Genomic DNA, 27,146 nt, shown 5'->3' with positions numbered 1-27,146 from the left:
ACTGATGGAGGGAAGTTGACACTGGTGACAGGATCTGTGATGGAACACTGTATGTCTAAAACACAACTATGAAGCACGGTCACGGTCCTTCCGTTGTTCATCGATTTGCTCGAGCGGGCCCAGTAACGTCTCCATCATGAGACTTGTTGTTACTGTGTTTGGCATATCGAATACATCACGGGTAGCTTGTCAGGCTCTGCTGTGCGGCTGAGATACTCTCGGTAGCTTGCCGGGCTCTCCGAGAGGGGCAAAGGAATCGAACTCGGGTCGGCCATGTTGGCTGCTTGTAAGACAAATGCCCTACCGCTGTGCTATCGCTCTAGCCCACAACTATGAATAAGTTTGTAAATCATGGTGTTTTAAATAAAATAAAATTTGGGGTAAAAGATATGTATAAAACTACTGTGAAACTGGAGAGGTGGTACTGTGGGTATGGCACTTGCTTTGTACATGGCTGACCAGGGTCCAATTGTTGGTACCCCGTAAGGTCCCTCAAACCTGCCAGTAATGACCCCTGAGTACAGAGTTAGGAGTAAGCCCTGAGCACTACAGGGTATGCCCGCTCCCCAGAAAAAAAAAAAGGCTACTTTTTTTTAGGACATAATATAGGTCATGATAGATCATGAAAAAAAAAAAAGTTTTACAGGCTGGGGAGGTGACTCAAACTGGACCATATGCTTTGCATGCGGGTCCCCTGGCCCAATCCTTGGCACTGTACAGCCCCCCAACACTGCCAGAAAACCCAGAGTTAATGCCCAATCCACAAGCAAGGGGTGCAGGGCCAGAGTACTGATCCCCCTTGGACACCAGTGTCAAGCCAGGGCCTCCATATTTCTTGATCTACCCAACTGTGAACAGAGGTTCCCACAGCTCCTTCTTCAGGTTCGATAATGCATTAGAATAGCCCAAAGCACCCTGGGTGAGTTAATTTACCATTACCACATGATGGCAAAGGCTATTTTATTTTATATTATTTTGCTTTATTTTGGCTTTGGCTCACACTCAGTGGTGCTCAGGGGTTATTGCCAGCAGTGTTGGGGGGAACATGTGGTGATGGAATTGAACCCAGGCCCCCTTCATACAAAACATGTGCTCAGTTCATTGATGCACTAAATGTATCTTAAAGGACACAAATGAAGAGTCAGATAAAGAGATGGATAGGTTAAGAGGTTCTATGCACAAGGGTTTCTGTCCCAGGAAATTGGGATAGGCCACCCTTCTGGCATGTTGATAAATTCTTATTTGCAGGGGGCAGGGGGGTAGGTGACTCCTGAAAAAATGTTCAAAGATCCCTTTGGAGTTGGTATCAAACCCAGGGCCTCACACAAGGAAGGCCTATACATTGAGCCACATCCCTGCCATTGAATGTATTTCTGTTGACCAAACCGGAAGTTCTCTGAACTCCCTTGTATAAGGGTTTATTGAGGCTTCAGGGACATGGCTTGGTTGATCAAATCATTGGTCATGGGTGATTGAGACTGTCAAGACCCTCTCCTCTTCTTGAGGCAGCAACCTCTTATTGCACGGTTTGTTCCTCTAGCAGTCAGAGAGCGTCCTCCACAAGCCACTTCACTCACCTGAGCTCAGAAAACGATGGAAAAGAGCTTACTATGAAGCATGTAGGAAGCTCCTCTGACACTTACCACTCAGAAAATGTCAGCGGTTTTAGGAACTTTGTTGTAAGAACCAGATACTGAATATGTATTTAGTCAAGATCCAATTTAGTCCGAGACCAAATATATATGTATATGTATATATACATACACACATATATATCTTATTATATCACTAATGAAAAAAATCAAGACTCTTACTTTGAAATTAATAGGATAGAATCAATTTTGACAAAGGGCTGGAAATCATTCACGAAGATGGGCCCTAAAGGACAACAAAAATAGACTAATTGGAATCTAAGCCCCTGAGGGCAGGGTCCGACTTCACCAAGGCTCTTCACTCATTCTGTATTGAATGAAATAGTTGCTAGGTACATGTGTGTGTGTGCGTGTGTGCGTGCGTGTGTGTGTGTGTGTGTGTGTGTGGTGTGTGTGTTGGGGAGACAAGTCAAGACCATCAGCCGCAGCGACTGTAATCTGAGAAAAGGATGTGACGTAAGAGCGCGAACAACTTGACTTTGTATATTTAAAGAGGTCCAGGAAGCCTTTCTTTACTGACCTTGCATCATGAGAAACCATCAGATTTACACACGGAGGCCAACCATTATCTATCAAGACTTTCACTGGGTTATAAATTAGAACACCAGAAATGGTGTTTGGAGAGATAGTAGTGGGGTCCAGGCACTGGCTTTGCACACAGTCATCCCTGGTCACTCCCTGGCACTGAATATGGTTCCCTTAGCACTGCCAGGGGTGATCCCTGAGCACAGCCGGGCATTGTTCCTGAGCACTGTTGAATGTAGCCATAAAATAACAATAAAAATACCAGAAGGACCAAAATCCTCTCAATTAATATCCTTGGTAGGTACACAGATGTAAGTCAGCTACCAAAATCATGCCAGTTCTTTGGAGGCTTCCTAAGTTCTGGTCTGAAAAATAGGGCTTGAAGGGGAAGCTAACGACTTCTTGCAGTGACCCCATGTCCATCAGTCAGTTTCACAAATACCAAGACCACAGGTGATTGCTCCCTGAGTCTACAGTGTGAACAGAGATCTGGAGAACAGTATCACACTATCCCATAATGCACCTTGAATTTCTATTTTTATCAGAAATCATTTTGTGCTGTTCTGCTACTCACTTACAGAATCAACTAAATCTCAGTTTGTGTGTGCGAGTTGGCTTAAAATTAGTGAAAATGGAGCAGAAATTATTAAAGATGAACAGGCTGGAGTGTGCCTGTGTGTGTGTGTGACAGGATTATTTAGGTATAAAGAACTGTTCTAGCAACCAGTAGAAGCCCTTTCTTTTGGGACTTGAACTCCAAACCTTGACACAAATAGCTCTTCTGAAATGAAGATTTATACATTCCAACCACTAACTAAAGTTCAATAAGAAAAGTAAATAACGTTTAGTAAGTCAGCTAATAGAATGGGTTTAACAGAAGCACCAGCAGGCCATACTAATTAGAATCCACTTTCCCTCATCCTTCTTCCAACGTAGCCATGTCCAGCTTCTCTCCAAGGTCAGCATCCTGACAGAGCTTTTATCATTCAGTATCCATCCTTCTTCCTCTCGCACTAAAATCCTGCTTAGCTAGTGTCTGTGCCATGCATTACGCACTTAGTCATGCACAGTCATTTTTTTTTTCACTTAAACATTCACATCCTGCCTGCCAAGTAAATGATCAATTTCTTGGATTCTATGCTTTGTTTTCACCAGAACAGATTACATAGCCCATACAAACAGCAGCCTCTCAAAGTATCTGCATTTTAATAAAAGAAGTAACACCTGGACTGGAGAGATAGCATAAGCAGGCAGGTTGCTTACCTTGCAATGTGGCCAGGCCAAGTTTGATCCCCTGCACCCCATAAGGTCCCTCGAGCACCACCAGGAATAAGCCCTGAGAACACCAAGTATGGCCCCAAAACTAAAAAAAAATTTTTTTTTAAATTGATCTCCAGAGTAATTGGGATTTATTAAAGCAAAGTCTAACCCTGACCAGCTTGGGAAAGGGGATTTCTTTCCTTGCCCATCCAGTCTGCTGAAGCTGATACTGTCAGCTCTGCTGCTTTGAACCCTGAAGTGTGCATGCAAAGGATTCAAGCAGAGTCTGCAATTCCAGCACCAGGTGACCTGCCAGGGGCTTCACTCTGGGGTCCTGCAACTTACCTGCGGGTGCAGCGTAGCACACGAGAGAAAATGATGGCTTTGCCTCTTTCCTCAGAGACTCTGGATGAGCTTCAAAAGGAAAAGCCGGTGCCCTAAGCTGGTGGGCAGGGCACACTGAAGAGAGGGAATCCCCTTGGCTCTAGGGGAAACTTGCTTCTTCTATGGATTCAGTTCCGAAGAGGAAGGGGCTGCTCAAAGCCAGCTCCCTGCTGCTTCACAGAGGGAAGCAGCCCTGGGGAGGCGATGTCTCACTTTCCTTCTTGGAAGAGAAGAAAGGGTGTTCTAGAGATCGGTCGGTCTTCATTCTCCTTGCTTAGCACAGGAGAGAGATAAAACTCCTGACAGATCTAAGGCTGAAGAGGAGGCAAGTGTCACCCACTGTCCTTCTGGCTGGCCGGACACCCGCTGCCTGGCAGGCTGCTCACCTTGGCTCGCCTGTGGTTCCTGGGGGCCAATCAGCCCCTCCTCTGTTCAGGAGGCTGCCGTCAGCCTCTCCCCAGAAGTCCTTTACCAGGCCATCTGGCGCGGGGGAGCAGGTTCCCATCTCCCTCGCCAGAATTCTGCTGCGAGATCTGCCCACAACCCCTCGCCTCCATCCTGCTCACGTCTCACGCTCGACCTGCAGCTCCCACAGAAAATGCACGTTGCTCATTACCGCATCTATCTGTTTAGAAGCTGGGGGAGAAACGGATGAAATTTAATATTCTCATTACAAGTGGCCCTGAATCTACAAAGTGTCTTCTGGAATCTTCTGGAATCCACCAGTTCCAGGAAAAACTCATGATGGATCAAGTGTCAAGATCATAGCCTTAGAAGCCTGAGTTCATGAGCAGGGACCTTTCTCCCTCATTGACCAAACCATTCCTGTTTATTTACTTTCCAAGCCATTCTCCGGTGCCTCCTCTCTCTTCATCCCAGCCTAAGACCCCCCCCCCCCTCCTTACATACTTCTCTCACCTAATCCAGGTTTCACCTTTTCCCCATAACTCAAGACCTAAAAAGCAAATTGCACTTCGTCTCTTACTTCTCTAACAATTTGATGGTTTCTGTTAAGCCCTAAGACATGCATCAGGGATGTGCTTCCTCCTGCACTCACCCCACCCCACCTTCAGGACCCCTTGATCATGTCCTTCATTAAGTCTTCCCTTAAGGAGGGTTAAGGAACCCCTGGGTTCCTCTGCACTACATCCTTATCATCTGCTACCTTAGAGAACCTGCTGTTCTAAAACTCCTGCTCGCTCCCTGCAGTGAGACTGTGGTGAGCATTTTATGCATCGCCGGTGCTAGGTAGCACGATCTCAATATATCTGCACAATACGTGAAGGTTTGTGCAAAAGTGACACTGCTGAATCATGCCATGGGGGGAAATCCTATCTTCTGGGGCTCCCACTCTCAGAGGCTGCTTTTGTTTGTTTTACGGTGCTGGGAATAGAACCTCACACGTGTAACTCAAGTGCTCTACGGCTGAATTTCGCCCCAGCCTGGGGCTCCAGGCAGGGCAGTGCCAAAGATCACAGCCTTCATGCTGGCCCAGGAGGAGAGTGGGCCAGGGCACAGAGCCCGGGGTAGTTTTGAAGGCGAGCTTCAAGGCTAGCTGCAATTAAACTGCTGATGGTTCCCTGCTTCCTGGGAAGGGAGGCAGACCCAAGCCAAAGGAGTATGGGGTCCCTGGTTTACCTTCCCAGGGACCCCCTGAAGGTACTTATGTAGTCCCTATGGAGGGGGCTGGACCTCAAAGACGCTGAGATGTGTTGGGAACAGAGAAGCATTTTTATCACTTTAATTTAAAACTACAGTAGCTGGGACCTAGGGGTGTGGTTCTGTGGTGCAGCACCTGCCTCGCAGGCATGAGGCTTCGAGCTCAAGCCCCAATACCTCCCCTTGTGACAAGTGGTGATCCTGGCTGCACAGCCATTTGGGATTCTTACCACAACTATGTGTGCAATCTCTGGAGTACTGAAACCAAGTGTGTGACCTCAGTCCTCACAACCACAACCATAACAACAAAGGAAAGGGAGGAGGAAAGAATAAAATCATGTATGTTTTAACAACAACAACAACAAAACAACCCTACAGGGGACTGGGAGATGACTTGGTGGCTAAGGCACAAGTTCGATCCCTGGTGCCACCACATGTGCCCAGTGAGATCGCTGGTACCACAAGCAACTTCCAACTGTAGCACAACCAATATGTGTGAATGCTGCAACTGGGGTCGTGGGGGGGGGCGAGTCTTGGAAAGCACTATAACTAAACAGATGTGCAGGTACTGCAGCCAGATGTGCAACCCACCACTAGCATTACCACCCAAGTGTGTGTGTGTGCGCGCACCACAGCTAAAGGAGTGCGTCCTTCAGACACGTGTGGAAACACCACAACCAAATGGTCAAGCACCACAATCATGGGTGTGTGAGAGCCCTGGTTACCATGATGCACAACAAATCAACAGTGGAAGAGAAGTAGGGCATTTGCAACCCTTCTTGTCGGCTTTCTAGACACATGCAAATGGCTTATCATAAAGGAGTTTCCTTTATGCATCATTTTGATCCTGTGAGGTCTCCCGAAGCATCTGGGAAGTCTAGAACAAGGTGTTGCAAGCTGGGGGAACTGGAAAACAGTTGGGGGAAGAGGCGGAGCCCTAGTTTAGAAAAACTGGGTGTTGAAAAGGGCTCTGGGTGGCGCCCCATGCAGCTTTGAAGGAGAAGACAGCTACCCTGGAGGAACGTGTTACTCATAAACCTTTTACAGAGTTTTGCCTGGATGGCAGAGCAAAGCAATTAAATAGCTCTGGGCAGACATGACCTAATTTATTGGCCTGTCAGTGGCCTTCCGTGGAGCCTGTGCTATAGTGTAAACTACAACTGAGACTGAGTTTGGATAAGATGCGGGACAGAGGTCAAGATGTGGGACAGAGGTCCTAAGAACAGGGGGGAAACCGGTGACCCTAAGGCAGGAGAAACCAGGAAATGCTGAGTGTGCAGATGTCCAAGGCCTCTCTGCCTCACTTCCCCACCTGGAACGACTTGTTAAAATCTCTGGACTAGTTGCATCTAGAGGGACCCTAAGAGCCACTACTTAGGGCAAGCAGAGCTCTTGGAGGCCTTTGGTGACCGGGAGTGAGCCCCGTGTGCAAAACTCAAGTGCAAACGCAGTAATTCAACCAACACCCCCAAATAGGCACACTCCCCCAAACCCTTCTCATTTGCTTTTCTGGCATCCGGAAGAAAGAGAACCACATGGAAGATGCATGGCAGAATTTAAAAAGGCTGTCAAAAGTCCTGCAGTTTTAAAGCCTAAAAATGATTGTAAACTAACATTACCACCCTCCAAAAAAAAAAAAAAACCCTAAAAATGAGAAGGAAAACCTGTGCCACCATCTGGGCTCCGACACAATTTAAATCAAATAAATGCTTGCAGTGTAGGGCGTTTGAGGAAAACCCACACCGTTCCTCAGGCCATCTGGGAGGCTCCGCAGAGACTGACTTTCAAGTTCCCGGGCCCCACAATCATTCCTGCCTGGGTCCTTGGTACCCTGGGGTGCTGGGGGCTGGGAGTACATGTGTCTGCAGTTGGGAGTGGGGGCCAGTTCCACAGACAGCACCTGGTCCCCCATGGATGGAGAGCTTAGCTGGTATGTTGTAGAAGTGGCGCTGATGGAGAGAATGGGGGCCATGATCTGGCCCCCACTACAGTGCTATGACCCGCATGCATTCTCCTCACTATTTGGTCCTTGCAGGTCATGACAGGTACCTCTCACATATAATGTCCCCATCACCCATATGATAACTTCATCTACAGAACCTCTGGCTGGGCAGGTTTGGGACATTTGGGGATCTTCTGTTCTAAGCCCACATTCACCCCTCAGTGTTTCTTTGGTCTTGGAAATTCTCTGAATGTTGTTTTTCTACCTAAGAAATACAGTTAGTCCTTGAATAATGCCAGGGTTAGGGGTCTGGCATCATAGTGTAACAAAAAAGTCTATGTATAATTTTAAATTTCACCTATTTTTTATTCATTTAAAATTTACCTATCATATTCTCTTATATGGGCTGGAGTGATAGCACAGCGAGTTAGGTGTTTACCTTGCATGCAGCCAACATGGCCAAACCGAGTTTGATTCCTCTGCCCCTCTCGGAGAGCCCGGCAAGCTACGGAGAGCATCTCGCCCGCATGGCAAAGCCTGGCAAGCTACCTGTGACGTATTCAATATGCCAAACACAGTAACAACAAGTCTCACGATGGAGACATTACTGGGCCCACTCGAGAAAATCAATGAACAATGGGAGGACAGTGACAGTGATTCTCTTATGTCTAGGGGGCCCATGCAGGACCAGGGATCAAACTCAGCCTCACACTTGCCAGGCACGTACCTTACACTTTCCAGGCATGAAGATAACCATGTGAGCTATGACTATCTCCCCAGCCTTCCATGTGTAATTTTCGACTCCTCCAAAGTTAACTCCAGACATCCTTTGCAGGGCATCTTTAACCCCCGCCCTTGGCTATTAAGCCCCCTAATACTTAAGTTCCCAGTCATTGGCATGCAGTGTCCACGAATTCCAGATTGGCATCCAAGGATTCAATCCACCGACCTCCAAGGCCGGTTGATTCCATGAATGTGGAACTGAGGGGTGGGGGTGAGGGGGAAATGTGTACATTGGGGTCGAAGCTATAGTACAAGGTAGGGTGCTTGCTTTGTATGCAGCCGACCTGGATTCAATCCCTGGCATCCCATATGGTCCCGGAGCACTGCCAGGAGAGATTCCTGAATGCAGAGTACAGAGCCAGCCCCCTGAGCAATACGAGGTGGGCTCCCTACAGAAGGAGAAGGAGAAGGAGAAAGAGGAGGAGAAAGAGGAGAAGGAGGAGAAGGAGGAGAAGGAGGAGGAGGAGAAGGAGGAGGAGGAGGAGAAGAAGGAGGAGGAGGAGGAGGAGGAGGAGAAAATATGTACATAAGTGGATGCAGGCAGTCCAAACCTGTATTGTCTAATGGTTAACCATATAAAAATGGTTACTTTCTCTTCCCATCTTAAGGACATCTGGCGGTATCAAGTGAGCATGTAGACTTCAAAGTATCACACATATTTGTCCCCAGACAAGTATTCTTGAGTAATTAGAGAACCATCAGAGAGAAATCAAGCTCTCTTCTCTTTCTTTTGGTCAATTTGTGCTACAGAAAGCTAATCCGACCTTGCAGGAAACTTGGAGTTTCTTTAGTCCACGTCCTCCCCTTGAGCATAAGTGATCCAGGGCCCCTGGGAAGAGCCCGTGACTAGAGTGGGCTCAAAGAGTTCACAGGGCCATGATCTAATCAGCTGGGAGATACTGCAACATTTCTGTTTATGTGCGACCCACACTTAGTGGGCAGTGAAACAAAACAAAAACAACACCAAGTGAAAAGCCATTCTTCCAGTTGCCAGATTAAACAGCTGCAAGGGCAGAAGGTCCTTTTGATCCTCTGGAGGAAGGTGAAGTGGGAAGCCCTGGAAACCGGATTTATTACAGCTGCGTCAGACCTCTCCCTCTTGATCGTCCTTTGCTAGGATTCCAGGCCTTCTGCTCCCAAACCACAAAGATTCCTGAGAAATCAGGATTCCTTGGCACAAGCTGCAAGAGGAGGAGGGAGGAAAGATGTGACAAGTGGAATCAGTGGTCCAGTGGCAGTCAGCTAAGATGGGATCTTACTGCACTGAATGGAGCCAGCTGAGGTGTTTTGAGAAACGCACACGTGAGGTTGGAGAGATAGCACAAAAGTGGGGCGCTTGTCTTACATCCCACTGACCCCCAGTTGCCCACAACCCACCTTGCACCACAAACAAACCCCTAACACCACCAGGGGGCACTCCTGAGCACAAAACAAGGACCAGACCATGTGTGGCCCTAATGCCTCCCTCCTCAATAATAAATATCTCCCAGCCCACCCTGTCGATTTGTTTTCCATATTTTGTACCACCAGTGTGTTCATGGGCAGCTGTTCTCCGTGATTATAGTTGTGCCCTTAAAAGAATTTTAAAGTACATAGGGGCTGAGGCGGTGGTTGAAGGTCTGGAGCTCAAGGACTGGCATGCTTAGGGCCTCTGGTTTGACCCTCAGTACTGCATGGCCACGTGAGCAAAATCAGCTGTAGCTCTAGGTGGCTCCTAACACCGTTGGGAAGCTCCTCGGAGAATATTACGTAAATTGAAGCAAAGAGCACATACTCTTTCAAGACTCACTCCTTTCGCTCAGCAAAATGCCACCGAGATTCATGCAAGTTGTACTTTACCTTAATAATTTATTCACTCGTACTGTTGAGTGGTATTTCATTACACGGACATTTCACTGTTCGTGAATTTACATTCTGACCAACAATTTATATCATTTCCAGATTTAGAGAACTTTGAATGAAACAGATTGAAAAAAAAAAGATCTTTGCACAGAAACCAGAGAGGTAGTACAGGATTCAAAGCACTTGTCTTGGCCAATCCTTGTTCAATTACTGACACCATGGTCCCCTGAGTGACACCAGCAGTGATCCATGAGCACAGAGCCAGGAGAAAGTCCTGAGCATTGCCAGGTATGGGCTACAAAACAGAGCAAACAAAATATTTGTACAGGGTTTCGCATGAAGATACATAATAAACTGGTTGATCATATTTTATAGATCAAATCCATAAGAAACTGCCAAGTCACTTTTTCCCATTTTCATTCCCACCAGCAATGTAGGAGAGTTCCTACAATCTGCAACCTCGCCAACTTTAACCCCTGTACTATTTCTATGGTCCCAACTCCACAAATACTTTTGATTATTTTGAGGGTTTTTGGAAGAGAGGATTGGGGGTGCACCCAGTTGTTCTTAGGCCTTGATCCTGGTTCTGTGTTCAGGGACAACCCCTGGCCAGAGTTGGGGGACATATAGGGTGCTAGGGACCAAACCCGGGTCAGCTGTATGCAAGGCAAATCTCTATCTACTCTACTGTCTCTCCGGCCCCTATTTCTGAAGTTTAAAGAACATTTTTCCCACAAGGGTCACACTGGCAGTGCTCAGGATTATGACTCCTTCCTGCTAAAGCTCAGCCTTGGACAGCCTAGTAGTGCTTGGGAGTCTCCAAGATCATACCTAATGGTGGGGGTGCTGGAGGTGGGCTCTGTAGCCTGGGGAAAACTCAGGGCCTCACACATGCTAGTTATGTGTTCTACCACTGGGGTTATCACCTCAGCCCTGCATTTCTTTATTATAGGGGGAAAGTCATCATTTTAAAAATAATCTATGATGCAACTGTTAGAAGAGATGAAATCATGAAATTTGCATATCAGTGGATGGACATGGAGAGTATCATGCTAAGTGAAATTAATCAGAAAGAGAGGACCAGACATAGAATGACGGCAACTCATTTGTGGAATATAAGTAGCAAAATATGAGACCAACACCTAAGGACAGTAGAGATAAGGGCCAGTAGGTTCATGCCATGGTTTGGAAGACAGCCCCACATGCTGGGGGTAAAGGCAGTTGGGATGGAGAAGGAACCACTAAGTAAATGATGATTGGAGGGATCACCCGGGATGGGAGATATGTGCTGAAAGTAGACCAAGGACTAAACATGATGGCCTCTTAGTATCTGTATTGCAAATTGTAATGCTCAAAATTAGACAGAAAGAATAAGAAGGATTGTACCTGCTACTGAGGCAGGGAGTGGGCTAGGGTGGGGGGGCGGGTGGGACACTGGGAACAATGTTTGTGTAAGATATGCACTGGTGGAGATATGGGTGCTTGATCATTGTATGACTAAAATGTAATCATGAAAGTTTATAACTGTATCTCACAGTAGCACTGTAGCACTGTCCTCCCGTTGTTCATTGATTTGCTCGAGGAGGCCCAGTAACATCTCCATTGTGAGACCTATTGTTACTGTGTTTGGCATATTGAATACGTCACGGGTAGCTTGTCAGGCTTTGCCGTGTGGGCCAGATACTCTTGGTAGCTTGCTGGGCTCTCTGAGAGGGGTGGGGGAATCGAACCTGGCTCACTTGGGCTAGCCGCAGGCAAGGCAAACGCCCTACCCACTGTGCTATCGTTCCAGCCCGTATCTCACAGTGATTTTTTAATAAGAGATACACAGTGATCCAATAAAACTTATTAAAAAATAAAAATAATCTATGAAAATTATGAGAAATAAAATAACAAACAGTTTTATATTTTAGAGCATTATATGTCATGCCTTAATGGTGTGATGTGCATCCTTACAAATTCCACCTATGCAGCTGGAGCAGGAGCTTCCAACAATGCTCAGGAGACCAAGAGGCTGCCAGTCCTGGGAGTAACTAAGCCAGCCAGGATGGGTGATTCCATGAACGAGCCCACAATTTCATTATGTGAATGTGCACTGCATCTTCTTCAAGCATCTATCAATGGACATTTCAGCTGTTTCCACATCTTAGCTACAGCAAATAAGACTGCCAAAGTTACTTAATACAGTAATTTTTTGTATAAATGCTTAAGATAACAGTAACTTTTTGTGTAAATGTTTCATATTCATCAGTTAGATAACCATTTTAAAAATTTGCTGGATCATATTGTAGCTCTGTCTCTAGCTTCTTAAGGAACTTCCATAGCATTTTCCAAAATGGTTACACCAATTTACATTCCCAGAGAATGTATATTTTAAAAAAATCTAATTCATCAAGTCATGAGAATCAAATGAGAAGAAACCCATAAAGCCCAGGGCACAGGGACGGGGAGTTGGCTCAAAGGGCTGGAGCACACGCATTGCATGTGGGAGGTCTGGGTTTGATTCCCAGCACAGCACTACTGAGAACTAAGAATTTGCTCTTATGGTCATTGCTATCATTATTAGTGTTTGAAAATACCTGTTTTAGCTACGGAGGGCTGGAGCGATAGCACAGCGGGTAGGGCATTTGCCTTGCACGTGGTTGACCCCAGTTCGATTCCTCTGCCCCACTCAGAGAGCCCGGCAAGCTACTGATAGTATCCTGCCTGCAGGGCAGAGCCTGGCAAGCTCTCCATGGCGTATTCAATATGCCAAAAACAAGTAACAAGTCTCATAGTGGAGATGTTACTGGTGCCCACTTGAGCAAATTGATAAACAATGAGAGGACAGAGCTACAGCGACAGACAGCTATGGAGGGATAGCTTGACAAGGGGAGCACACTGCAAGCTAGCCTTGCAAAGTGAAGGCCAGGTTTGATCTCAGGCACAGTATGGTCCCCTAGAGCACCACTGAGCAATCTCTGAGCAAAAAGCCAAGGAGTAGTTCCTGAGGACTGTGAGGTGTGGTTCAAAACCAACCAACCAAACAAACAAACAAAAACTTTAAAAAAACCTGGTTTTATCAGGGCTGGAGTGATAGTACAGTGGGTAGGGCGTTTGCCTTGCATGAGGCCAATCTGGGTTTAATCCCCGGCATCCCATATGGTCCCCCAAGCACCTCTAGGAGTAATTCCTGAGTGCACAGCCAGGAATAACCCCTGAGCATTGCTGAGTGTGACTCAAAAAGAAAAAAAATTCAAAAAACAAAGGGCTGGAGTGATAGCACAGCAGGTAGGGAGGGCATTTGCCTTGCAAGCAGCCAACATGGCCGACCCGAGTTTGATTCCTCTGCCCCTCTGCCCCTCTCAGAGAGCCCGGCAAGCAATCGAGAGTATCTTGCCCATACGGCAAAGCCTGGCAAGCTACCCGTGATATATTCGATATGCCAAACACAGTAACAACAAAGTCTCACAATGGAGACTTACTAGGCCTGCTCGAGAAAATCGATGATCAACGGGAGGACAGTGACGGACAGTGACAGACAAAAAACAAAAATGGTTTTATCACCCAAAAGGAGAGAGAGTAAGAGGGAATGTGCCTGCCACAGAGGTGGGGGGGGGGGACAGGGGGAGTTCCCAGGAGGGATACTGGGAACATTGGTGGGGGAGAATGAACACTGGTGAAGGGATGGGTACTCCATCATTGTATGACTGAAATGTAATCACAAAACTTTGTTAGTTTGTAACTGTATCTCAACGTGATTCATATATATGCATATGTGTATATATATGTATATGGGCTGGAGCGATAGCACAGCGGTAGGGCGTTTGCCTTGCACGCAGCCAACATGGTCGAGCCGGGTTCGATTCCTCCGCCCCTCTCGGAGAGCCCAGCAAGCTACCGAGAGTATCTCGCCCGCACGGCAGAGCCTGGCAAGCTCCCCGTGATGTATTCGGTATGCCAGACACAGTAACAACAAAGTCTCCAATGGAGACGTTACTGGGCCCGCTCGAGCAAATCGATGAACAACGGGAGGACCGTGACCGTGATATATGTATATGTATATATATATGGTTTCATCAAATTAAACTGGGGATACAAACAAACTGATTCAAAAGACTACAAAAGTTAAAAGGAGTTTATAATGTCACAAAACCTAAAAAACACACAGGAGGCCAGAGAGATAGCAACATAGGTAAACACGAGGCTGACCTTGGTTCAATGCCCCGCACGACATATGGGTCCTTTGAGACCCACCAGAAGTGAGCTCTGAGCACAGCGTCAGGAGGAAGCCCTGAGCACAAGCTGATTGTGACCCAAAACCCAAAAACTAAAACAACAAGCACTCTGCTCCCCAACATTGGTGCAAGAAAGTATCCTACAGTGTAAGTTCTGCATGCAATGTCCGTGACCCACAGAAATAACCAGACAGGAGAACATGTGTGAAGGAAACATGTCCCTCACTTGCAAAGAAGGAAGTAAACTGGATGTTGCTGGATCACTTTAGAGATCCATGATACTAATACTGAAACTTGAATCTAAACATTCAAGATAAGAGATCACTTTTGTGACTTCCAGGTACTTCTCCTAGTCTCTCCCACAGGAGTCAAAGGGCTTCTTGAGGGCAAGCTACATCTATGTGAGCACTTCATTTGGTGGTTTCACCACCAACCCAAACCTGCAGAGATTGAAGCCATTTGTGGCAGATTGTTCTACACTCTATGTCTTCAGAGTGTAGAATGGTCAGGACCTCAGGGCCAACACAGTGTCTGAGACATAGGACTTAGCTTTCAATAAAGTATCTAGTGTTTCTTGAAAGGCTCTCTGAGGTCTAGCTCATAGGCAAGGAGGGGAGAGGGAAGGCAGAGAGCCAGAGAAGACTTGTGTAGCTGGCTTCTAATCTCGGCAGGACTCTGCAGCGAAGTCCTAGCTGTCAACTACTTCACCACTTGGATATATGCAGTCTCCTTCAGGACTGAGCCGAGCTCAAGGGCATTTGAAACAATCAATCAAAACAACTCAGTTCTGGGAAACCCTCCTGGACTGCAATCTTGACACCAAGTCAAAAACAGGCTAAACCTTGACATGCTATTTTTCAACTGAAATGTGCTAGGAATTGTAATAAGAGATACTTCATATGTTTCTTTTGTTGTGATGAGAAAAATCAACATTTTAAATTTATTGATACCTCTTCTGCAAGATGACTAGTTGATATAATATCTTTGTATCTTCTATTTCCATTATATTTATGAGAAGAGGAAGGGGTTGGAGGATCAGAGGGTAGGAAGTCATAGGTGTGTTTTTTCAAAGATAGGTCAACAGTAAGACACTTTTCAGATTGTACGTTATATATATCCCATAGTACATACTACATATTTTCCCCCCGTGATTTTGGGCCACACCTGTTCATTGTCAGGCCTTACTCCTTGCTCTGGAATCACTCCTGGCAGACTCAGTGGAGCATATGTGGATTGAACCTGGGACAAACCTGGGATGGCCACTGCAAGGAAAGTGCTCTACCCACTGTATTATCTTTCTGACCCCTATACTATACATTAGACACACACACACACACACACACACACACACACACACACACGCACACACACACATTTCCTCCAGGTATAAGGGAAGTATGGGAGAGTTTTCCACCTGCAAGTTCACTGTAATTCAGGTTTTCATTCATTTTTCTTTCCCTTTGTGCAAGAACTAAAAATGTTTATTAAGGCTCCTTCTGTGACAATGTCTAAGAACATTTCTCCCCCCCCCCCCCCATCCAACATGAAGTAGAATTGTCAATTTGGACTTTAAGTTGTAACTTCTACTTCTTTAACTGGCTTTCATTCTGTAACACAGACTCCCCGACAGAAACGAATGAATGTCAGAGATAGCTGTGCTTTATAGGGTTAAAGGATTCAGTATCCTGTCTAGCTGGGCAGAGGCTACCAGGGGAATGGAAAGAAGATAAAATAGAGAGTTAGAGGTGGGAAAAGATGAAGGTCTGCAGAGGCTCTGACTCCAGCCAGGCAGGCTGTTAATTTTACATCAAGTATTTCTTGGAGGTCTATGTCAGCACCTTGCCAGTTGATGGTACCCCTCTCACTGTGTCTAGAATCCTATGTCTTCCCTTCCTCAGCCTTCTTTCTCATAGACTCAGGGGTGCGCATGCCCCTCAGGACTACTCAGCCTGCCATGCGACCTTCCCCCAAGTCTGATATGTCATCCCAGCAGCATCTGGCTTGAGGGCAGGCAAGAGGCCCTCTCAACCATCCAGGTAAGCCCAGGTCCAGCTGCAAACACTTTCTGAATATTCACCATGTTCTGTGCACTAATTCAGGCCCTAGAAATTGCATCAAAAGGAAAAACATAAATGTGTGCTCATTTTCTTCGAGTTTCTGTGTCCACAAACACGTGCCCTCGAAGAAAAACCATACTACTGACATAAAACAATTTTCTCTCCTTTTCAAAAAAATAGATCATGCCTTTTTCCCCTCACAGTTATGTCCATGATAAGCCTGAGTGATCTAAGTGAAACCCAAGGGCCCATGTTTCGATTTTCCGCTACTGAATTATTTTCTTAGAGGAAATAGGGAATAGTAGGAAGAAAATAATTTTGGGAGTGATATTAGATTGGGTGCAAAGTCTAGCTCTGTCTCTTGTAAGTTGTGTGCTCTTGAATAAGTTCCTTGTCCTTGACAATTCATTTCCATACAAAGCCATGGATAACATTCACCACAAAGATGGTTATAAGGATTTGTTAATGCAGATGGGTAAAATAATCTTGAGATAGAGCTGGACTTGAATTTTGGCTCAAATCTGGTTAATTCTGCTGATTAACTTGGACAAGATACTCAATTTCTGTAAGTCTTTTCCTGCTTTGTGAAATGGATATGAAAGTATGTACCTTAAGAAGTTACAGGAGTGGTAGTACAGCAGGTAGGGTGTTTGCCTTGCATATGGCCACCAGGTTTGATCCCCGGAATCCCATTAAGTTCCCCCGAGCCTCATGAGGAGTGATCCCTGAGTACAGAGCCATAAGAAAGCCCTATGCACTGCCAGTGTGGCCTAAATACCAACAATAAGAAGTTATTGGGGTACGAATACAAGTTATAGAAAATGATAGAACTTAATAAATGCTGGAGTGCCCATTTCTCCTCCTCCTCCTCCTCCTAAAATTGACAAGTCTCCTAGAACTGGATAAGTGATCAGGTCAAGATTAAACCATGTATTTATTGCCATAGTGCTCATCAATAGGATCGCATTCCATTTACAATGCCCCCAAATATTTCAACTCTATTCATTTCACCCTCTCACTAGATTTGCTTTTTATCGTTTAAAACTTCTTTCAAAAATTTTAATGCAACATGGTATATTAAGGTTACTTGCATATTTTAAAATTACTTCAATCTGCCCCTTTCGAAGAGCCCAGCAAGCTACCAAGAGTGTCTCGCTCGCACGGCAGAGCCTGGCAAGCTCCCCGTGACGTATTCGATATGCCAAACACAGTAACAACAAGTCTCAAAATGGAGATGTTACTGGGCCCGCTCGAGCAAATCGATGAACAAAGGGAGGACAGTGTTTGTTTTGGACAGACTTCAAAACTGAACACTTTTTCCACATGATTTAGTTATTGTTAGTATATCTGCTAGTGTGAATTTCTATCTTTTAGTGTGATATTTCTATCTTTACCCTATATATCAATTTGAATCTTGTTGTTTTTCTTAAAAATTTGAATAGGTACTTTATATATTACAAGAATTATTTTATCTAATGCAAATATTTTCCAATAAGCTTGAGCCAGAGATGGAAGATCAGGGGAAAGTTCGATGTTCAGAAGCCTTCCTGTGGGCGGGGCTATTGCCTCCTTCCTGATGAACTCAGTTACTCTGGGACTTTTCATGTCCATCTCGGGACAGATCTTGGTCTGTATGGCATTACACTTCTCCATCTCTAACTCTAGGAAATTTCTTCTTAGTTATTGTGTGGACACCTCCAGTCTGTCATAGATACACCTGAACTTACTAGTTGTCTCCCACCCAGCTAACTTTCCAAACTCCCCCATTACATCCTTTACTATCCTGGCCAAGAGATTTTGAAACCATGTCTCAACCTAGCAAAAAAGGAACTCCAGGAGTTTCTCAAACAAGCTGACAGTACTATCTCCCAAATTATGCTCTGAAATGTGTCATGTGTCCTGATTGTATATTTGGAAAATATTATGATCTGGAAAATATGATCACAGGAATGATCAAGGAAATCAGCAGAAAATACAGCCAAGTTGACATGCTACCGCAGGCCTTTCTGCAAGCCCATATTTGCTAGTAAAGCCATGCAGGGGTTCAGAGAACAGAATAATCTATGCAATGTACGACCCAGTGAAGAGTATTTGATTGTGAGGTCCAAGAATTGATCAAGAGAAGGAAAATAGTAGAAATAATTGTCGTGAGTATTTGGCCTAAGTGTCTATTTATTTTTATTTTCTAATTGTGATGCTTTCATGTTTGAATATCAATTTTTAGTTGCTGGAAAGTTATATATTGTTTATATTTTATCATTGTGGGTTTTTTTTCTGTCATTGATTCCTTTAGAATATGAACACCATAAAAATCAGAAAATGTGTTTAAGCTTTCTTTCAAAGGCCTCACCCAGTGGCCTTTGCCCTTTATGTCTAGAACTGTTCCTTGTAAAGTCAGTAGCAGTGGGAATTATAAATTGCTGTAACACACACACACACACACACACACACACACTAGCATCCGGTTAAATAAAAATGTCAAATTTTCTTGCACAAAACAAACAAAAAATTCTATTAGTATTTTTCAGACTACATATAGTTCATGAACTATATATAGTCTGAAGTTGATCTACCTTAAGTGGAAACTTCCTCCTGTTATTTTTTTTTCACTTTTTATTCTTATTTATTTATTTATTTATTTATTTTGCTTTTTGGGTCACACACAGCAATGCTTAGGAATTTCTCCTGGCTCCACATTCAGGAATTACTCCTGGCAGTGCTTGGGGGACCATGTGGGATGCTGGGGATCGAACCCGGGCCGGCCGCATGCAAGGCAAATGCCCTACCCACTGTACTATTGCTCCAGCCCCTCTCCTCACTTTTTAATATGTCCTTCATTTCCCCCCAATACATAAGGCACACATAAGCTTCATCCACCCGAGAGACAACAAACACTGCCAATAACCTCAGAGAGAGAAACTATAGTTGCTTAGTCCCTTTGGAATATATGATGAAGCCACATCCCATGCAACACTCAAGAGCTCCTTGCCAAGGTTGGGTGTGCCTGTGTATAGCATGTGTGTATGTGTGGGTACATGCATGTGGGGGTGTGGGAGCATGAACACTATGTTTTCAGGAAGCCACACTTTCACGCTGCTTGAGGGAAAACCAGAGCCCATTTTTTCCTAAAGGCAGAGTGTGATGGCATAAAACACACATCTTCAAACTTTCTCCCATGGTAAGAAGCGTAAAGACAGAACTTTGGGTCCAGTGTGTTCTAATAGCTTCTACAAAGACCAACCACCATTTCCCTGAACTTTAGAAGGACTTTGGAGAGTCGGAGGGGCAGCAGGGTATGTGGAAAGAGGTAGGAATCTAGAATTCACATCTCCAAGAATTCTCTCCCACAGTCTGCTGGGAGGCCTTGGATCATCTACCTCAACATTGGCGGGTCCCTTTAATTCATTCCAGATCTAATCCCTCCTGTCTCCAGAAGAAAAACTGGTTAATTGACACCCCAGGTAATAATCTCTTGCCATCAGTTCCTGGTAACTAATCCCTCATCCACAGCAGTGCACAGTAAGAGCAAGGGTAAAATTTGAAGGTAACTCTTCCCTACCGCTGCCCACCAAGGAGCCTCCCCCATGCTAAGTTGCTCTGTGTGTCCCAGTCTCACTCTGCTGTTTCAGATCACAGGACCTGGCAAATTCCTGGGGTTACAGCTCTCGTCTTGGGGAACCACTTGGCTGCAGGGGCCAGCTCTCTGGGGTGTCACTGAAGTGTCACTGGCTCTTGAGGGGTGAAGTGGGGACCAGCCAGTGGGCATCTGATAGCACATGGGTGAACAAGGGCTTATGACCCACTCCAGTGACTCTGGTCCATTCCAGAGACCTCCTTACAAACACACACACATACACACACACAGAATCACACGCACTCGCACACTCATGCAGGCACATTCACACGACATACATGACAGAGCGCACACACACACAGTCACATGCACTCACAGACAAGCACACAGCCACAACAACCATCCACATGCACACTACACGTAACTCACATAACACTCACATTCACACTACACGCAGTCACACACACATACTCACACCGGCGCATACACTCACACATACACGCACACTATTCAGCATACACACACACACACACACACACACACACACACACACACTCACACCTCTCGAGTCTCGGCGGCCCGCGTGACCCCCGGGAGAGGCACCTGCGGGCCAGGCGCGCCCCCCGCACGGGTTGGGGTGCGCGATGCTGCGGGGGGGAAGCGCACCAGCCAGGCGCCCCAAGAACCTCCGAGAACTGGCGTGCTTCTCGGGGAAACACAGTCCGCAGGTCCAGGCGAAGGGGTCGCGGGGGGCGGCAGGCGCCCGGGGAGGGGAGGACGCGGGGGCCGGCGGCGCGGCGCAGGCCCCGGGCCCTACCTGATCCGGTCCTTCTCCGCCCGCTGCAGTTCCTCGTTCCTCTCCAGCACCTGCAGGATCGTCCAGGCTTCGTGGTCATTTAAGAAGCTGAAATCAAACCCCTGAGGAACTCTCGTCATTTTCTCAGCCGGGAGGGGGCGGGGGCGCCCTGGAGCTTCTCGGCGCCTCGGGTCACCAGGGCATCTTCCCAGCCCGCCCAGACCAGGTGGAGGAACCGGAGCGCACGGCCCCGGCGGAGTCCGCCCCTCGCCGCTCGGGCAGCGCGCACCTAGCGCGCGCCTCCGGACACCGCCTCTTTGACAGGTCCTTCCCCCGCCGTCCAATCGGGACGCGGCAAGGGCCGCGGGGCGGGGGCAGGGCCAATCGCAGGCCCGCGGGGGCGTGTTCTCCCTGCCGCGTCCCGCCCCCTCCCCAGCCCCTGCGGGACCGGCCGCGCCTACAATCCTACAACCCCGCGCCCGGGACGCGCCTGGGCTCAAGTGTGGGCTCCGAAGTATTTGCTTTGGCCGCCGCTGTCTGCTCTCAGGACTTGGGCTGGACCTAGCAGAGGAGTGGAAAGAGACTTACGGCCAATCCTCCTTTTCAATAGAGAGCCCGTAGGAAACAGAATGACAGCGGGGAGCTTTCAAACAAGCCCCCCGCCACCCTCCTTGAAAGCCCCGGGTGGGCAAGAAGCTCGCCTGGGCCTGGCAAGAAGCTCCTTGCCAAGCCTACCACCCCTCAGACTCTCGCTTTGTCTCCCCCCCAGAAGTCATTGTCAGTCTTTAGGAAGGAAACACCTGACAAACGCTCAACTTTTTTTTTTTATTATTATTGCATTAGAGTATATAGTCCTGGGGCAAAGGGTAGTTAAAAATCATCCCCCTGCAATTGTCTGTCAGATTTGATAACCTCAATGAACAGTTTCAAAGTAGTAATACAGGTGCCACTTTCAGATATCTAATTACCTGATGAAAGCAACATATGTTCCTATGAAACCATAGAAATCGCCTTGCCTAGAAAGCATTATTTATTCCATGATATTGTGGAAATGTTTATATATGTTCATAAACATATATTAAGTGTTCTCTGACCTTAAGCCAGTTGTTTATTCACTTTCAACAACATCACTGTACACTGTAGCACTATCCTCCCGTTGTTCATCGATTTGCTGGAGCGGACCCAGTAACGTCTCCATTGTGAGATTTCTTGTTACTGTGTTTGGCATATCGAATACACCACAGGGAGCTTGCCAGGCTTTGCCGTCTAAGTGAGATACTGTCGGTAGCTTGCCGGGCTCTCTGAGAGGGGCAGAGGAATTGAACCCTGGCCGGCCCGGTCCATCAAGTGCAAGTCAAACGCCCTACCAGCTGTGCTATCGCTTCAGCCCCAACAACATCAATAAAAGAAAAATCAGTTTGGCAGATCAATCTGAGAGGATCAATATATGCGCAAGTTTGTGAGGAATTCTGCCCCACTGACCAAGTTTGTTACTTATGTAGTTATGGTTGCTAGCCATGAGAATTTACCTCCACATCATCATCTTTTTTTCATGAAAAATAAACCAAATAAAGATTTTCCATCTGCAACAAAAAAATCAATGGCAAAAGTAGCTATTTTCATTTTGGCCACTGGGTCTTCTATTTCACTTGATCATCTTTATTTGCCATACATAGCTAGGTAGACATTCAAATAACTTTCCATGGCTGTCTATTTGTTGTTTCTATAAAGCAGGAAACAATTTACTTTACCAATGGTGTATAGCTCACAGATTTAGAATCTCTGTGTTAATGATAGTGATTTAGAAGTGTCTTCACTATAAGATCAATTTTTTTACTGATTAATGTGTTCATTCAGTCAACTATATATGGATTTTTGGTATATGTGCTACTGAAGTGAGCACATGAGGCATTTTTTTTTTCAATATGGTACCTGTTAAATTTTGGGCTGGAGCGATAGCACAGCGGGTAGGGTGTTTGCCTTGCATGCAGTTGGCCTGGCTGAGCTGGGTTCGATTCCTCTGCCCCTCTTGGATAGCCCGGCAAGCTACCGAGAGTATCTCACCTGCGTGGCAAAACCTGGCAAGCTACCCATGACATATTCGATATGCCAAACACAATAACAACAAAGTCTCACAATGGAAACGTTACTGGGCCCACTCGAGAAAATCGAGGAACAACGGGAGGACAGTGACAGGACTGTTAAAATCTAACAGGTGACAGTGACCTGTTAAATTTTAATCCCATTCTTGGTGAATCAATGTGTTAATTGCAATATGCACTGTATAACATATTCCACAAAATGGCATTGTAGACTGAAAAAAGATAATTCCTGTCTTTCAGAAATGTATCATACAGTGGAAAAGTAGTAAAACCAGATAGAGGACTATGTATTAACAAAGAACATAGTGAGGTATAAAGAAATTTGTATTAGAAGGGCTGGAGCAATAGCACAGCGGGTAGGGATTTTGCCTTGCATGCGGACAAACCAGGTTTGATTCCCAGCATCCCATATGGTCCCCTGAGCACCTCCAGGAGTCATTCCTGAGTGCAGAACCAGAAATAACCCCTGTGCATCGCCGGGTATGACCCACAAAGCAATATATATATATATATATATATATATATATATATATATATATATACACAAAGTTTGTTCCAAATGAGTGGATCAGAGGGAGGACAGCATATTTGAGCTGCAATGAAAAAGGTTAGAATTAGATTAGCCAGGGAAGAATCTCAGAGGTGAAATGCACGATTCACATGTATGAGATCCTGGGCTCTATCTCTACCACCTCTTCTCCCAGAAAGATCATATTTGAATGGGTAGAAATAGAGGGGGTGAAATGAAGTGCATGAGTCTATTCTAGGTAAGTGGCAAGGTGCACTGAATAGCAGGACACTGCAGAAAAAGTCTCACTATCCCTCAATTTCTGAGTGAGAACCAACAGAAAAGAACTTTGGAAGGTCGAGGGACTTATTCAGGAATTTTTAGGTGCTTTGAATTCAATGACAAAGAGATTGGGAATCTCTTAGGGTTGCCTTTATGGAAGGATAAACAGACTGAGCCCTGGCTATGAATACCATGCTAAGGAATCTAGACTTCATTGTGTAAGCAATGAGGAATCAATACAGATTTTGAGAATGGCAATCATACAACTGAAACTGAACTTGGAGAAGTTGATTCTGGTAGCTGGAAACAAGGAAGAGCCACAGGAAGGTGGTATCAAGGGCACCATTGTATTAGGATGTTGTCAGAGAAGAAGGGAGAGAAGGCCTGAACCAATGAAGTAGAAGTGGGGATAGGAATTGGGTAGAGCCCCAGAACTGTGTCTGAAGTGGATAATACACTAGCCACTGAGGGTTAAGGAAAAAAGAATCATGAAGTTGATTCAAGGTGTCAAAACAAATAGTAAAACAAGTAAGTAGTCTATTTAATGACAGGTGGTGGGGGGAAGCTTTATAAGAAAAAGAGGGTTCTGTTTTATACATACGGAGTTTGAGTTTACATTCAAGGAGTCTGCTGTTCTGCAATTTATTCACATGGGGATAATCAGCAAGAAGGAGAAATGTGAGAATAGGAAGAATGAAAGTTCATGTATGTGGTGCCAGAGATTGAAACTAGCTCTCAAACATACAAGAAAAACACCCTAACCACTGAGCTAGACGCACAACCCATAGAATGAAAATTCTTGAAACAGGATGAGTAATAGATTTGGAAGTCATTTGCTTAAAGCTGATTGCCAAATCCTTGAAACGAAGTCAGTTGGTCTGAGCATAATGTAGTGTAGAAGCTGGCTTCAGAACCTTGAATGGCCAGTCACATCAGACATGGACACTGAGGCATGTATCTGTCGTGGGTTGTGACACAATTAGGGCGTGTGATTGAGAGATTTTTTTATATTGAGAAATTATCATGGCACTGGGGCAACATTGCCCTAGAAGTCATACAGGAGAGATTGTGGAAAGCTATAAACTTACAACTTTTAAGGTAAAAAATAATTTTTTAGGACTTACTCAAACAGTCATTTTAAACTATAGTATCTGGTAATCTTGTAATATCCAGACCAGATTCTCAATTAAACTTATTGTTTTTAGTATTTGGATATATTACAATCTTTAGAAATTTCCTATTTTCTAGTCTGTTGGCTAAATACCCAGACGTCTAAGTTCCTTCTTCCCTGAAAACTTATCTACCCAGCCAAGAAAAATGCTGACAACATTACTAATTCAATGTCTAAACTATTAGGGTACCTTTTGGTGGTGAGTTTTAATTAATCAAGAAAATACAAGAATGCTTGAATGTAAGGTGTTGGTAACTGGCCTTTATTCGATAAACCAGAGATGTGAAATTCTGGGAAGGGAGTGTTGTTGCCCTAGGGAGTTGGCACAGTTGTGAGTTTTTCTTTTGTTTTTCTGTTTTCACTCTTCTGTTTAGTGGATAGCTTTGCTATCTAGACAGTAATCTCTCTCTTTTGCTTCCCTTGAGGTTTCAAGGCTGGAGCCACATTAATGGAAATACAATTCTGTGAAGAGCAATAGCTTAAACTCTCTGGTAGGCCTTTTGTTTTTGTTTTCTCTTCTTTGTTGAGCAATGAACAGTCAAATGTATTGGACTCAGACTAGGTGTTTTTTGTTTTCTTATAAAAACGAGAATAACAATAGAACCAACCTTATAAGAGTCTTGTAAAAATTCACTAGATGCTACTAAGTAAGTGGTACCTATTAATAAAATTATTTGAACAGGGAGCAGCCTGCAATTTTTACAGAGTAACATCTCCACTACATGAGGACTACCATTGATTGACATTTGGAGGAAACTGAAAAATAAAACAAAGGAGTCAAACAGATGGCGATGAAAATAGCAGCATTACTATTTTCAAATTAGTGGGAAAATATAGCCTAGTTCTGCCACTGAGTGGGTTCACTGGTGCCATGCCGACGAAATCTAGGGCAGAGTACCAGAAGATGCTGGGGTCTGGGGGGGTAGAGATTATTGATGATAGGGAGGTGGGAGGGAAAATCCCCATCAGAGGCATCATGCTTTCTATTCCCTTTATGCCACCTGGTCAAAAAGTGATGGGTCAAACACCATCATCTTTAATCCTTCATCAGATAACCAACTGCCCCATCTCTGCTGAGGGGAATAAGCATCAGGGGGAGAATCTGGGAGTTGTTCTACTTGGATTTTCCCTTAGAGAAACGTGAGGTGTATTGAGAGCAAAGAGTTAAGCTAGAAAAAATGATAAAACAGTCAGAACGGGCAGAAAAAACAGGAACCTGATGGTCGGAACTGATGGGTGCCAGCAGACATATACTGCCACTGAGGCCAGGGTCCTATATTTGATCTGGTTCAGCTTGACTTTGTGATATGAGGAAATAGATCCTTGAGGAAAGCCCACAATAAAGATGTTTGTCTTGATATGTAGAGACCTGGGACTACATAAGAGTTCGGCTTAGTCGGTTAAATCGCTCTCGACCAATGCTGTTCCCCTCTATGTACCCAGGTTCAAAGCATTTGATACTGAAGGATGGTTGGGGAAGCCCATGAGGCTGTTTGCCTCTGACCTCATCCTTTTCTCCTATTTTATCTCATTTCTTAATCCTCCACAAGTGCTCCTGCTTAGACCCTGTTCAGCCAGGAACAACCTGGCTAACTCCCAGGCAATGGTGCTGGTTGTTCCCGCTAATGGTTATTATATAATAAGAGAATCACGGTCACAGTCCTCCCGTTATTCATCGATTTGCTCGAGCGGGCCCAGTAACGTCTCCATCATGAGACTTGTTGTTACTGTGTTTGGCATATCAAATACGTCACGGGTATAATAAGAGAAATACATTTTTTAAATTTTTAATTGTTTAGTGACAGATTTTGGTGGGGGGGGGAATGAGGGGAAGATCTCTTAAGCAATGCTCTGGCAACAGAGTGGTCACTTCCCAAGATACTCTGTCTGTGTGGGCATGATAATTTAGTTGGAGGCAGGGGATCCAGTGCTGAGAACCACCAAGACCACATCTGGCAGTGCTATCAGTAGAGTGAGGTGTCATACAGTTCTGGGGATCCGGCTTGGGCCCTTGAGCATGCAAGGCTGGGCGTCACTTTTTTCAACTATCTCTTTGGGGCAGGTGACAGATACTAACATTACTTACTGCTGCGAACGTTTTGCAATAAAACATGTCTCAATGTGATTTGTTCAACTTTTGGGAGTGGTAACATTGATGGTAGTACTGCATTGCACTTTCCTCCCGTTGTTCATCAATTTGCTCGAGTGGGCACCAGTAACATCTCCATTGTGAGACTTGTTACTGTTTTTAGCATATTGAATACGTCACGGTTAGCTTGCCAGGCTTTGCCGTGTTGGGGCTAAACTCTCTGTAGCTTGCGGGGCTCTCCGAGAGGGGCAGAGGAATTGAATCGTGGTTGGCCTGGGTCAGCTTCGTGCAAGGCAAGCGCCC

General features: G+C 45.4%; 1 protein-coding gene across 1 annotated transcript in view; it reads right to left on the bottom strand.

Moving 5' to 3' along the window:
- The window catches only part of EXPH5 (exophilin 5), an 80,848-nt gene extending 60,002 nt beyond the window's left edge, over window positions 1-20,846 (bottom strand). Inside the window, exon 1 of the mRNA XM_056107551.1 lies at window positions 20,713-20,846. Coding sequence (XP_055963526.1) covers window positions 20,713-20,831 — 119 coding nt within the window. The 5' untranslated portion in view covers window positions 20,832-20,846. The remainder of the gene's footprint in view (window positions 1-20,712) is intronic.
- Window positions 20,847-27,146: the final 6,300 nt, after the last annotated feature.

This window comes from Sorex fumeus, unplaced genomic scaffold (assembly GCF_029834395.1).
Source record: "Sorex fumeus unplaced genomic scaffold, SorFum_2.1 ptg000169l, whole genome shotgun sequence".
NCBI classification, from domain to species: Eukaryota; Metazoa; Chordata; class Mammalia; order Eulipotyphla; family Soricidae; genus Sorex; species Sorex fumeus.
This window is presented reverse-complemented; position numbering and strand designations above follow the sequence as displayed.